Source organism: Varanus komodoensis, unplaced genomic scaffold, assembly GCF_004798865.1.
Source record: "Varanus komodoensis strain SLA01 unplaced genomic scaffold, ASM479886v1 scaffold1, whole genome shotgun sequence".
NCBI lineage: Eukaryota > Metazoa > Chordata > Lepidosauria > Squamata > Varanidae > Varanus > Varanus komodoensis.
In genome coordinates, this window is record NW_025335268.1 from 22,316,042 (window position 1) to 22,331,367 (window position 15,326).

The 15,326-nt window shown below is 37.3% G+C and overlaps 1 protein-coding gene across 8 annotated transcripts in view; it reads left to right on the top strand.

Annotated features, from left to right (window-relative positions):
• AKT3 (AKT serine/threonine kinase 3) overlaps positions 1-15,326 on the top strand; it is a 186,434-nt gene that overhangs the window by 118,472 nt on the left and 52,636 nt on the right. For all 8 annotated transcript variants that reach the window (XR_006413700.1, XM_044419601.1, XM_044419584.1 and 5 more), the window contains exons 5-7: positions 2,081-2,225; positions 11,121-11,252; positions 13,441-13,506. Coding sequence is in view for 7 of the 8 variants with exons in the window: in XM_044419601.1 (XP_044275536.1) it covers positions 2,081-2,225; positions 11,121-11,252; positions 13,441-13,506 (343 nt within the window). In the remaining variant the exon portion in view is untranslated. The remainder of the gene's footprint in view (positions 1-2,080; positions 2,226-11,120; positions 11,253-13,440; positions 13,507-15,326) is intronic.

The following is a 15,326-nucleotide window of genomic DNA, read 5'->3' on the forward strand; positions in this document are numbered from 1 at the left end:
ACTATCTGTTCCCTGATAGATCGACTTAGACTCTGTATTAATACTGAAAAATCGTGCCTTGTTCCTTCTCAGGTCATCAGTTTCATCGGTGCACACCTAGGCTCTACGCACACGAGCTTTCCTTCCTCGGAATCGGCAGGAAAGGCCGCTTTCTTCAATCCAATGGATCACTTCCCAACAGACCGTCTCTGCACACTTGATCCAACAAGTGCTCTGTCATATGGCGTTCACGGTTTCGATGGTGCTGAATGCGAGGCTGCGAATGAGACCTTTGCGGCTCTGGTTCAATCATAATTTTCACCCGGACTACGACTGACCAAACCAACTACTACAGCCTTTGCACTCAGTCTTCCAGACCTTGTCCTGGTGGACTATTGATACCAATCTCTCCTGCAGAGCTCCATTTTGTGAACCGGAACCAACCATGACACTTTATACCATCGCTTCCCTGACTGGATGGGGTGCCCACTGTGTGCCTCTTCGGACCCAAGGCACCTGGCATGGACATGAGACCACCAGACACATCAACTACCTGGAATTGCTGGAGGTCTTCAAAGCACTGTGTTCTTTCCAAACCATCCTACAAGATCACACGGTGCAGGTAATGTGGGACAGTGTTCTACATAAACACACTTGGCGGTACGAAATCGGTACCATTGACTCACTTTCCCCTTTGCATGTGGAACTGGTGCGTTGCCTGCAGGATTACTCCTTGAGCTGTCCATCTCGTAGGCACCAACAACAAGGAAGCTGACTCCCTCAGCAGACACATGTTGACGACTTAAAAGTGGAAACTAGATCAACAAGTTTGTCAACATGTGTTTCAACTCTGGGGAACACCGGATAGAAACTTGTATCTGCAGGACATACTGCTCCCAAGCAGGTATTGGCCTGGATTCGATTGGGGAATGCACTCATGATTTCGTGGGAGAACAAATTCTTCTACACGTTCCCACTGATACTGCTAATAATGAGGACTATATTCAAAATCCAATGAGACAATGCTCACAGAATTTTCATCACCGCTTGGTGGCCCTGTCAGTTGTGATTCCCCACTCTTCTCCAACTATCACACAGCAATTTTCTTCACCTACCTCAAGTTCCCCATTTTCTCACTCAGGAACAAGGTGTCGTTCAACATCTGGACCTACATTCTCTAAATCTCACTGCCTGGCTCATTCATTATCTCTGAGTGTGGTAAGCTTGTTAATCACCCATAATGTGTGATGCACGGAGACCACAATGAAGAAAGGCAGGTTGCTTACCTGTAACTGTCGTTCTTCGAGTGATCATTCATGCATTCACACAACCTGCCCACCAGCCCCACTTGATGTCGGTGACTGTTATGTAATATACATGCATATATATAGGGAGATATATCTTCTTTTCCTCTTTATGAGCCAGGTTCAATACCAACTAGCGCCACTTGGGGGCAAACGATAGGTCTTCAGCTGACTGGGGAAAGGGCAGGCACTCTGACCATTTATACTATGGTGGGGAGGGTGCGGAGTTCCTGCCAGAAACTGATAAAGCTGTGAAATCTTCCCGGCAACAGGCACTGCGCAGGTTCAGCACCCATAATGCATGGATGCATGGATAATGCATGAATGCATGGATGACCACTTGAAGAATGACAGTTACAGGTAAGCAACCTGCCTTTTCCAGTTCATAACACTTATGTGGAAAGAATATGTCTCTAAGGAATATTATAAATAATTTGTGCTATACGAAGTTTAAGTTTCAGTGTTTCTTACTTAGATGCACAGATTTTAGCAAAACTATTCCAATTCTTTTGAAATACTCAGTTTTGACTTTTGAATGTTTGGAATTTGATTCACTTTGACCATTACACATACATCTGAATATGTATGTAGCCCTTTGACAAATGCAATCAGTGGGGATTGGAAGTCAGCAGCAAGAAGTCTGTGTCAAAGAGCAGTGCACACAGAATGGTAAAACGCAGTAAAATAATGGATCACTCCTCATTTTTCTGTCTTTCAGTTTGTGTACATATTAAGTCTTACCTCTTATTAATTGCATATTGATGACAGTGATTTACTTACTGCCCTGTTTTTGACAGGGAAGAATGGACAGAAGCCATCCAGGCAGTAGCAGACAGGCTTCAAAGGCAGGAAGAGGAGAGAATGAACTGTAGTCCAACTTCACAGATTGATAATATTGGAGAGGAGGAGATGGATGCTTCCACAACTCATCATAAAAGAAAGGTAATTAGAGAATTCAATTGCTAATCCTTAAGCTTTTAAATTAAAACCTTGTAGTAATTGTGGGCATTTCTGTTCTTCTCTAATCATGCTAATTTCTTTATTATAAGAGATTTCCAAATGGCAGTTAGATAAAGTTTAACTCCCGCTAAGATGAAGACCCATCCAGACAGAATAATATATTTTTGCTTTGTCTGGATATAGAGAATTGTAGCTTGTACAAACCACAGTTGACAAAGAAGACATACCATAGTTTGATATCCAAGCTAGTTATAACTGTGATTTGTGCAAATCACAGTTTTTCATATTTGGATAAAAGGGAAATTGCAGGTTCATTTACAAGTTGTAGTTACAAGTTGTACAGTTTCTCCCCACATATGTGAAGCAGGGAGGAAGAAAAGATTGGATCATGTCCGCATTTTAAAACAAATCATCTTTTTTGCTGCATATGTTTTGGACCACAGTTGAACTTTCAGCATTCTAAAATTTGAGCAGCTGATTTTGATATCATAAAATTGCAATATAAGTTATATAAAAAGATGTCTGCTAGATGTTTTATCAATAGAGGAAAATCCTCCCTTTCTCAGTGTTTGAATTAAATATAAAAACCTTTTTAAGGGGGTATTTGCTAGTACAATGATCTTCTAAATCTCCCTGTTAGGTGAGATTGGTCCTTCTGGTATTTCTAGTACTTCAGTAGCTATATAGGCAATATGTATTCATTACTAGTATGTGATATCTCAGGTTTTTAAGCTGTCTGTTTGGATTTTAACTGTTCCTTTTTCTTTTTCTGTAACTGTTGTGTAAATGCTTAGATAAATGGAAAACAGTGAAAGGTGTTTATATACCTGGTGTACTTAAATATACTGTGTATCAAGTATTCCATCTTTAGTAAAATATATTGGATTAATTTTTCAGAGCATGGTGATTTAGGTAGGACTTAGTGGCATCTCCTCCTTTCATACCGACATCTGCCTCTGCAAAGGTGGAGATGAGAATATTAGGCACTTCTCCAGATGTGCATAGGCAAACATCATATAATTTTTGGTATGAGGCACTTATTTCATGGAGTGGCTGAGGGTTTTCTTTTTATTTTAATCTATAACTTTATTTTCATAAGGCAATCTGACATGCATTTCAAAGAGGTGGCACTTGAAGTAATAGTTTAGATTTGTCCCTAGTTAAAAGAAAGAAAAAGATATGGAAATCCTCATTTATTGCACTAAAATGCAATTAACCCCATATCAGAAAATGATACAAGTTTGGCCTGCTTCTGAAGATTTGAAAAGCTTCATCGAAGGACCCCTCTGCACTTGAATATCCTGAAAAATATTTGGCCAAAGGCAAAGTCCCAGCAATAAATGTAAAAGAATTATATTCTTTGCTGCTCTGCAGTGATGGGAACTTAGCATTAGTGGTCTTGGCATGCCTTGCATATCCTGTATACTATGTGAGCCAGTGGGTGTGTAGCCGTGCCAATGTTGGTGTAATTGTCAGAGTTGTTGTAATATGAGGGAGGAAGTGACATCTTTAAGAATGGTGTCAGAATAATCCGTTGCTCCTCTTTACTATTCACATAATCATTTAAGATCCTGAAGATAAACTTGCGGAAAATGAGATTGAAGAGAGAACCTGCACTGGAAAATGTCTTGGGATCTTGCCCGTCCTAAAGAGGCTCAGTTAGGTTTATTTTTAATTTTAAAAATTAAATTGGCCACCCCTCCACTCCTGCCTTCCAACCTTTGGGGAATATATAATCTACACTAGATGGCATGAATAATACAACAGCTGTTGCAAAACAATGGTCAGGATCCAGGGCATAGACAGCAGGACAATATATAGATCCAATGGGACCCAGGCAGCAAGGACCCAGATGCTATAAGTCCACAGTTCAATAACAAGTCCGAGTCACAAACCCAGACAGGCCAATGTCAGAATCAGGAACAGGTAATGGAACAAGGCAAGGTATAGTCTGTCTGATAGAGAAGAGCACAATCAGAACAGGCAAGAGGTCAGGAACCAGCAAGTTAACAAGATGGGGTCAGGAACAACCAGGCTTGATAGGCAAGGCAGCAAGGTGAGGTAAAGCAGGTCCAAGACACAGGCATCAGTTACACTGAAGCAGCAAGTCAGTTGTTGCTGAGGCAGTTTCTGGAGGGAAGAGCTTCCTCTTAAATAACTATTCTCTCAGGGCTCTCAAGTGGTGCTCATCAAGGCCCTGGAGCTACAGCTGAGCCTGGGAATAATCCTGCAACTATGAACTATTTTAGTGCTGAACCAGCAGATGGAGGCCTGCAGCTGCCCAAATCCTGACAATAACTAAAGCTGTTCCACAAGAACTGGAATGACACAATAAACCCATTGAAATGATGTAGTGATTAAACTACATGACACCTCCACAGCAGCAAATGGCAACATGGAACTGAGGCTGAAACAACAGAAGATTTTTAAAAATTGAGTTTGATAAATGAGGAGCTAAGCCAAAAAGTAGAGTCCTTAGACTATCAAAGTAGAAGGACTAACCTGAGAATTCACTCGGTTAAAGAACTGGCTGAGGGAAAGGATATCATTAAGTACTTAATGGAGCTGGAGCTGTCACAGCAGGCAAAGTAGGCTATCGCTAGAGCTCACCTTGCATTGTACTCTAAGCCACCCAGCAGGGCATTGCCAAGCTATCAATTGAAGCATTAAGAGACTCAGTTGTAATAGCTTTAAAAAACAAATCTTCCCTGTTAATGGAGGGCAACTGAGTACAACTTTTCCAAGACCTGTGTCCTGACAGCATTATCAGATTTTTTTTTTCATATTCATCACTGATCAACTTCATAGAGCTAGCATCCATTCAAATGGATCCATCCCAAATGGATGCTAGGTCATCCAATGATACTAACCATTCACAAACAGCAACACACAGTTTCTTTTCTTAAAATGCTCAGACTCAGCATTGAAGCCTATCAGAATTAGAAAAGGAAGAATCGGACACTCAAGGAGAATCAGAGGGAGAGGGCTGTGATATTGAATGCTCACAACATCCCAGAAAACAAAGAAGAAAATACTCCCTAATGATAATTAAAATCTGATTATGTTTTGCTTTCCAGTATGAAATATCTGTCAGATAAATATTGAGTTTATCCAGTGAAGAATTTATTTTATGTATGTGATAGAAGATGAAGGACTAGGACCACTTACACATAACAATATATTTGTTATCTACAAATACTCACTGAGTAATGGGGAAAAGAATCTTTGGAAATAAATGTATACAAATTGTTTACAATTGTTAGTTGTTGCGGCTGTTTGTTTCTTTAGGATTTTTCTAGAGTGTCCAATCACTTTAATCTCTGGACGGCTCACAACTATCTATAAATACAACAATGAACAATAACATTTCTATCTTAAACAATAATAAATTAGATATCCCACATTACATGTTATGTTGCAACACTTTTTTTTCCTTGATACTGGTTTAGCTGTTGAGGGGCTCAATTTGGATGGAGCTTTCCCTCCACTGAAATTCCCTGAATTTCCTCATTAACATTGTTGGGGCACAACCCTTCTTACAGGTACACATCCACTCAAATGAAATAAAAAAGAAAAATGTCATGGTTACTGTTTAGGGTTAGTGTTACTTGTTGTTACTGGAACTCCTGTGTACATGCATCCACTAACTGAAAGGAATACTGACAGACAGGGGGAGCAAAGGAAGACTTCAAAATACTTTACAACTTGTGTGGACTAATAGAATATAGCAGGTCTAAGGTATTATTATTAAACATCAAGGGGGTGGGCTTCCCAATAAAGCCCAGGAGGGAACAGATGTTCATTTTTAAAAAGAAGGAAGTAGAATTTTATCCAGTGCTTTTTTTGTAAAAAAAAAAAAAAAGTGCCAGAACTCCGCGGGCAGTAAGCACACACACCAATCCCAAGCTGAGCAGCGGAGCAGCTATCTCTCACTATCAGATAGCAGCCTGCAGGCACTATGTTAATGATGTTTGCTGCTGATCTGCTACACCAAAATTACTTCATAAAATCCATTGAAAAAGGGTGCCAGAACGCTGTTCCGGTGCGTTCTATGACAAAAAAAAAAAAAAAAGCCCTGATGTTATCTTTCTACAAGAAACACATCTTAAAGTCAGAAATACTTATTGTTATGGGTGAGTGAGGGTTAGGGAGTCTTGCTGCAGACAAAAACTCAGAATCACATAGGATGTCAATACCAAAAATGAACACATGTGAAATTACAATCTCACATACATTATCAGACACCAGAGAACAATATTTGTTTGTTTTCTTTATTTTATTTCTATATTTCTCAATAGCCAAAGCTCTCTGTATATGTTAAGGTAGTTTAAGAGGGCAAAAGTTAGCTTTGTATTTACTCTCCAATTCTGGCCAAATATTTTTTACAGAAATTTTACAATACTTATAGAGAACATTAAAGAAGGAACTTTGGAGGGTGGGTGGATTTGAACTAGGTAGTCAGCCCATTTCTAGACAGGAGTGAAAGTGGGGGGAGATGGACTCTTTAAAAAATTTAAATAGCTTAAAGGAGAAAAATAGAGGCAGAAATTAAGTCAGAAACATTACAAGGTCCTCACATTATAAAATGATTGGCAAGTAAAAAAGTTGAATTGTCATTTATTTGGAATTACAATGAATATAAATTATGTTAATAGAAAGTATTGTCTCTCCTCCTCCATTGACAATATAGAATCAGAGTATTAACCTTTTTACAGGTGTGTAAAATAAATGGCAGACTAGTAACCTTTGCAGGCTTATTTTTAAGACTAGATTATACTCCATAGATAGTATCCCCTAAACTAGTTCTGTAAGGAAATACTGGAGGGTATTCATATATTGGATCATATAGTTAGTGCAGTATTCTACAGAATATCAGTACTGTACAAGTGTGTGATGTTACAGATAATGAATTGTGGCAGCTAACTGAAAACTTGCCAAAGAATATAAACTACAGATGGAAAACAGTTTTCAGAAGCCAAAATGAGCCATTCTCTATTCTTTGGCAAGTCTATATACCAAGGTAAAATGGCCTTGTTTTGAGATCAGTAAATGGTACAATTCTCTTTAAGCTTCAGATATTATTAGCATAAAGATCTTTAACACAGATTGTCTTAAAATTTATTTATTTATTAGATTTCTATCCCCCTTTTCTTTTTTAAAGACCTCAAAGCAGCTTGCATCATTCTCCTCCTCCTACTTTCAGTCTTCCCTCACAACAACAACCCTGTGAGGTAGATTGGACTGAGAGTCTGTGATTGGCCCAAAGTCACTCAGTTAATATTCAGATGATATTGTATCTGAAAAAAATCAACAATGAAGAGTTCTTCAGGACTAGATTCATATTAAATAAAGATGTCATTTCATGGCAATTTTATTTTCACCATTTTAATATTAAAAGCATACATTAATTGAAGCATTGTACAAGCATCAATGGCTTTTCATTCTCAGTAGTATAACATGGAATATATGTAAAGAGCACTGATTCGTAGTATATTATCATTCTTCTAAACAAAATTTTCTTAACTTAGGTATGTTATACAAAGTTAATAATTATACACTAGCTTTGTCACATATCTATGCTTAAACCCAGTGATTTTTGCAGCAGATGGTACTCTTATGAGAAGAACATAATCAGATTATGAAACAAGCAGAAAAGAAGATGAGTATTTTGTTCCAAGGAATAAATCTATACAGAAAACAAAGTACTTGATGGTATTCAAGTTTGAAATTGCTTTGTCATTATTAATCTGATTTATTTTTAACATCAGTTGCTTTTTCATGTAAATCTAATGTATCAAGTATTCACTGATTATGTTGTCTATTATGACAGCAATGAAATGCATAGTGCATCAAAGATCTGGTGGTTCTGTTACTTCTGGAATATTGCCACAGCTTATGGCATTGTTTCTCTGAGAAGAGCTAGACCAAAACCAGACAGTAACTTAGTAGTGGTGACATTTAAGTATTTAGTTGCATGACTGTATCTAGGGGGGATAAAAATCTATGATTTTAAAAACTGGATTTTTAAAAAATAAAATGCTTTTTGAGGAAAAATCTCCCTAAATACAGTTTTACATTGAAGATAAATTATAGTTCAAAGGTTATTCAGCATGGAATAAGGATTAGTTTTTAATTATGCAACATGAGACTGTATATTGGTGCAATATTTGTTTAATTTGCTAAATATATTCCATTAATCAATTCACAATGTCATGTTCTTCCAGAGGTTTCTGTAAGATTATTGAGCAGTTTTTCTATCTAGAAGATATTATTACAGATGCTTGGTTTTTTAGTTCTCAACTGTGAATGTGTGTCTGCAAAGATCATGTGCCTCTTTTTCACAGCAAAAATGCTATAAAATAAACATAGAGAATTAAGAAAAAGACCTTAATTCCATTGTTCCTTTGCAAATCTATATACACAGAATCATGCCCTTACCTCTTAAATGCCATGTTTCAAAAAATTCAATGAATAGAAAAGATTGTTGGGAGTGGAATACAGTAGATCTGCACAAGAAGCTAAGTGCTAAGAAGCACAAGAGGATGGAGGGGCAAGCAGTAAAAATGAAAGTGAAGAATATTGTGAGCAGAATATTCCACAAGTCTTTGGATCTTTTCTGTATAGCCTGAGGTTTATCCTATTATTCTTTCTCTGGAAGAGAAAAACTATAATGGCAGCAGGCCGTAAAAGAGGCTCAGTTTGGGAGGGGTTTTTTTGCATATAAGTAGTTCCTCTACTTATGTGCAAGGCAAGCATGTATACAAATTATGTAGAAAACTACGATTGAAATCTAGTCTTACTGACTAGTGATTTAAATCATGATTTAAATCAATTTGATTTAAATAAAATCAATCCTCACTGTATTACATATATATGTGGTCCCATCTTACATCTCTTTTTGCAAGTCTGCACCTCTGAGTTTCCTTACAGAAGGCTGGTTGGGAGGATAATAAGCTGGCTTGGGTGTCACTGCTTGAAGGCACCGTGAGCACTTTGGACAAACAATTGTCAAGAGTATACTGAGTATACAAAACTATTGTTTGAAGGCAGCCCAAGCACCTTCAAGTACTGTCAAGTCCTATCCCTGGCTTGTTTCCTTTCCCGTATAGTGGCTATAGAACCGCTAGCCTTCCTTCCAACTGAGAAGGTAATAGAGATCTTGCCATCTTCTGAGATGCTCTGTCCACCTGTACAGCTTCAGTGTTCAGAAGGCTGCCAGAGGATGGTATGGCAAATACCATGTTTTGTGGAATTGTTGGATCCTACACATAGAGAATGAAAACAATCAAGACAGGAGCAGAGGAGAAATCCTTGATTACAGTGGATCATCTCTTGAGCATGAGTAACTTTGGATCCAATCCAGCATTTTACAGTATATTTACTGTATTTTTATATATTCTGTAATCTGTCCTGAGTGCTTAAAGCAATAGGACGGGGTATAAATGGATGAAATAAATAAATCTGTAAATCATACTTGAGTGTATAAAAGTAGTGTAGAAATGAAAGGCAGGGCTTACGTTTACCTTTTGATTAAGTTTCAGTTACATTGTGGCCCAACAAGTTTGCAAAATACTTTTAGAACAAACCTTTGTAGTTGTTTTTAGAGGAAACTGGCTGGATCTGTTCTCAAAAAAGATGTTTAAAAATGACTGACTGACTGACTGAATGAAATATATGTACTTTTAGGACAGGTTTGCCAGATAGTCAGGAACCTAATTGCAAGAGTGCAAACATCTGAGGGTTCCTGCCAAGAGTTGACCTTCAGATGCCTAAAAACCTGTCCTGTATACCCAGTCTTCAAGTAAAAGATTTCTAAGTCATTTTAGTCTTTCAGATTTTTTGTTTAATTCTGTTATCATATTTTAAATCTTTGCACTGCAGCTAAGTTTTATTTGGCTTTTATTTTATACTGGAATTGTAAACTTTTACATGTTTATATTGTGTTTTATTGTGTTTATTGTTAAATTGTTGTGAACTGCCCAGAGAGCTGCAGCTGTTGGGTAGCATAGAAGTATAGTCAATAAATAAAAATTAATGTTTCCATTGAAAGGGTATTACAGAAATTCTATCAGATTGCCTTCAGCAGCTTGTAAATGCTTTATCTGGTGTATACTTTGAAACACTCCTATATATTAATTTTTCTTTATTTGCTAATTCTTTTTTTACACTTTTTCTTCAGTGAGATTAATGTATTAAAATATCTGCATTATTGTGACACTTCTGTTTATAACAGGAAAGTTTGTGTCTTGTTGTTTGATTTCCTGGGAATTATTTTACAGTTTCTTGGGTAGCTGAAATTGTATTTTTGTCCAGCTAAATTGTATTATAACCATTGACTCAAGACACTCAGTCATCAAACCCTCTTCTCAAAGAAAATAAATGGGCTGATACTTGGTGTACTGCAGTCTGTTACTGGCATGGTATATGTTCAGAAGACCATGTACTTTTAGAAAAGCTTTCAGTGTGGAGCATTATGACAGCTTAGTGAGCTATTGTATTTAGGCATCCCTTGGCTCCTCTGTAGCTGATAATCATTTTTTAAACTGGTAGCAGCAAAAACACAGAGAAAAGTTTAATAATTCTGTGTAATATATAGTCACATATAATATAAGATGACTGAGATTGTTGGGATGTCTTTTAGCAAAATCTGTGCCTATACACACTCTACCCCTTGCAGCAGAAGAATGAACTAAAGATGTAACTATATCAAAATTATTTTTTTCTGTTTGGAACTTCATCTTGTGATAAATATGCTTCTTTAAGAGGGGATTGTTTCTTGATAATCATAGTAATTGATGGCAGGTCAGCAGCATTTTAATGAATACAACATCTGCAAAATATAAATCCCATTAATTCCTGGTTTTGTGATCTGTACAGACAATGAATGATTTTGATTACTTAAAGCTACTTGGCAAAGGCACTTTTGGCAAAGTGATTCTGGTCCGAGAGAAGGCAAGTGGAAAATATTATGCTATGAAGATTTTGAAAAAAGAAGTTATTATTGCAAAGGTATGCTCATATATTCAACATAATTTTACTTGCAAGTATACAAGTATGGAAAAAATTATTTTATTTCTGAAATGTAATTTGGTGATGACAGATAAGAATACAAATCCTGAAAGTTATTTATCTACTGATATAGAAATAGAATGATTTAAGAGTAAATTATCAGTGTTATTAATGATGGATTACTATAATCACTGACACTACTACAATAAAATTGATTGATCTTAAAAGTAAACTCATCTACTCACTAGTGGTAGATTGTTGCAATCATGACACCCCATACCGATAAAGCAGTTTTTTACCAGTCTAGCTCTGTTAAATGTTGCCACAACTTCACGGTTTGTTTTTCAGAAACAACCATGCCACTACTTAATATATAAAGGATTCCCAAACAATTATGCACTGTAGTCTGTCCATGAAGAGGGAATTTGTGCATATTTTCATTTAATTTAATCTAACTTCTTTTATATCGTTTATATTTTTTATTTATTTTATATTATTAATTTTAATTTTGTATTGTCATTTTTGTATTGTATTGTATTTTATTGTGTTGTAAGCCGCCCCGAGGCTTCGGCAAGGGGCAGCATAGAAATGTTCTATTATTATTATTATTATTATTATTATTATTATTATTATTTATGTACTTTCCAACATACAGTGGGATACTGACCATTGCAAATTGCTTGGAGGATGTACAAAATGCACTTGAAATATACACTTCAACCAAGGCCTGTTGAAATGTAATCATATTGACCAGGAAATGTGCACAATTTCTTCTCATGGACAGATAATATACAGTTTCCACGAGGCATGATACAATGACTGGTTGATAGGAACATTAACTTTCAACTTAAATTAGTCCATATGTATGTATTTATAACACATGCAAGCATGCATGCAAATGCTTATAGGCTAAAAGACAGACTTAGTGGTAAAGTAAACTAATTTTTCACTATCTCCCTTGTTTTTCTTATTAGAAGTCTTCTGATTGATCATAGATTAAGGCTACTTAATACATTAGCATATAGGTGCGGTTCTTTCCCAGAATAACTTTTTTTCCTCCTTGGGGAAAGTGTCTTGTTTTGACTTGTTTTGTCTTGTTTTGTCTTACAGCCACATCACACGAGCAATTGCAGACTATAACTCTGTATTTTAACAGTACAGACTTTTGCTAGCATACTTCAATGAAAGTATTTTTTTTTAAATAGTAATTTTCTAAGGGAGGCAGGGAGAGGAAAACTAGGCAGTTCTTTTAACTCAGGAAGCATTGGATTCATAATTCAGTTTTAAAATTTGTAGTTCTACTGTAAAAATATATATTGCAGACATTATGCTATTTCAGTTTTATATCCAAATTATTTTTTGTAGATATACAGTGGTACCTTGGCTCATGAACTTAATCCATTCCAGGACTCTGGTCATGACCCAAATTGGTCGTGAGCCAAGTTAAATTTCCCCATAAGGTGCAATGTAAATAAGGTTAATCCGTTCTGTGACTATTTTTTTTAATCAGAAAAATGTGAAGCAAAGTGACAAAGAACAACAAAGATCGTGGCCATCTCCCCACCCCACCCTGAGCATGAGCGCATCCATCACATCACCCTCCGAGCATGACTGGGATCACGCCCGTCATCCCTGCATGCGCCCGTCATCCCTGCATGCGCCCGTCATCTGGCACGCTGGGAGGGGGGAGAGATGGATGGTAACGCGGGCGCGCTGGGAGGGGGAAGAGACGAGCAGGAACGCAGGTGCCCTGGGAGGGGGGAGAGACGGGCGGGAACGCGGGCATGCTCGGGGGGGGGAGATGGGTGCAGTCGTTCTGGGGGGGGAGATGCCCAAGATCGCGGTTGCACTCATGCAAAAAAGCCAGGCGCAATCTCGGCCATCTCCCCTGCCCCAGCATGATCGTGGCCATCTTCCCACTCGGGGCAGGGGGAGATGGCCATGATCACGGTCGCCACCCAATGTGGAGTTTGCGACCTGAGCAAAAATTTTTATGAAATTTTTGTTTGCGACTTGATTTGATCGTGAACTGAGGCGTTCGTGAGCCGAGTTACCACTGTATGTTTTGCATGACAAATAACATGCAGGATTTTTTATACATTTATACTTCCTCAATTCCTTTAAATATGTTTATTTTAAGATATTCCAAACTCTTTCTGGAACTACTCAATTATTGTTTACTTTTTAGGATGAAGTGGCTCACACACTTACAGAAAGTAGAGTGCTTAAAAACACTAGACATCCCTTTTTAACGGTGAGTATAGGTAATTATGTTAGTAATTCTGTATACATTTACCATGTGATGATTTTAGGTGTAAAGGTACATAGGTAGTATAGTCAGGTTTTGGAGGTTTTTTTGGAATGGGAAGAGAAATAGTTCCCAGTGCATATAGAAGAAGATACATGGTGGCTTTTAGCAAGAGATTTCTACATCCAACCCTAACTCTAGAAATTGAATGCAAATACACTATAGGTATGTTTTCAATAACTAAATATTTCACCTATTTGCAAAAATAAATTTTGTGGCCTCAACACTTAATAATGGCCTGTGTAATAGCCTAATAAGGCCCTTTAGGAGATACTCATTTAGATCTCTTCAGATGTAAAAGAGGTCAGGGTTCCCTGCACTGTCTGTCATCATATAGAAGAGAGTGGCCTCAGCTACCAGGCTGTATAGAAGTGAAATGATATCTGGAGGAGAAACTTGTCATGCAAACTACACCTCCTGAAATTATTTCTCCTGTACATGTATTAAAAGTGCAGCACCCTCCCCTATTTAAATCAAGTGATACAAATATACAACTTCCCTTGTGGTGTACTCTATAATGAGTAATAACACCTCTGATGGTATTCTGGTTAAACTTTAAAAATGTATTCCCTTTACATAACTTACATCCTGCATTTCTTTAAAAACAGTTAATCCAGAGCAGGTAATCCAAAGGCAAATGAAAGCAAGAAGTGAATTTGATTTAGGCATGTCATGGATGGAGTTTCACTCATACATTGCTTAAAAAGTTGTAGTAAATGTGTTTTCTTCCAATTCCCCAGTTGCTTTTTCCTAGTAGCCCCTACACATCCAAAGCTCTCTTCTTGAAAGTGGAATGTGGACACTGTATGAGGAAGGATAAATTCATGAAAATGTCCTCTCTGTAAGCAGAAGTCTAAACTGATTTAAAGTTGAAAACTTAGAAGAACAAACAAATTAAAAGTTATAGAATATATAATATAATTAAATACATTACAAAATAACAACTAAACCATTGGCATACAACAACAAACTAATTTAAAAGAGGCACGGCATTATCACTAAAAAGCTATCCAGTTCACACACACACACACTGCCATTCAAAGCCTGTTGAAACAGCCAAGTTATGAGGCGGTTTTAATGAAATAGGTAGACTTTAAAGAAGACACTCCACAATGATCTACATTTGGACTTCAGGTTTAATCCAAAATATTTAATCAGATACCATTCAGTTGAATGTAATTTTGGTTTCAAGGTTTAGATTTACTCTGATATCAAATGCCATTATAAACACACACAAAAGAGAAATTTTACTAGGCTCAGGGTAACCTTGAAATTTAGGCATCCTCCTCTTCCCTATACTGAGTCCCTCTGCTCCCAATTTTTCTTAATGTGCCTTCTGAGAAACAAGTGAAGTTTAGTTTTGGATTGGCCATAAGCACCCTTGTAACTATTTTATGAATGATGAAGCCTCCATGGCAGCCATCTTGTGAGGGTACCCATGATACTGCCTCAAAATTTCCTAAGTGCCCACCAATACAAAAAAGGTAGGGACCCTGCTACAAGTTGAGAAAGCTGTTTGTTTTAAATAGTTTTTTCCCTTTCCCCACATCCTCTAACCAACTCCTGCTGCCGCTTCTGTCTATGCAGCAGAACAGCCATTGTACAGGGGCAGTCAGGCAAAGAGGCACTGGGCAGTCTGCAATTCTGAGACCCACCTGAAAGAGGCATTAGTGGTCTCCTAACCCCCAGTTTGAGAGGCAGTGCCTTGGCATGCCAGGAAAAGAACTATTAAAAAATAAAATGAACAAGCAAACAAGAAATTTAAA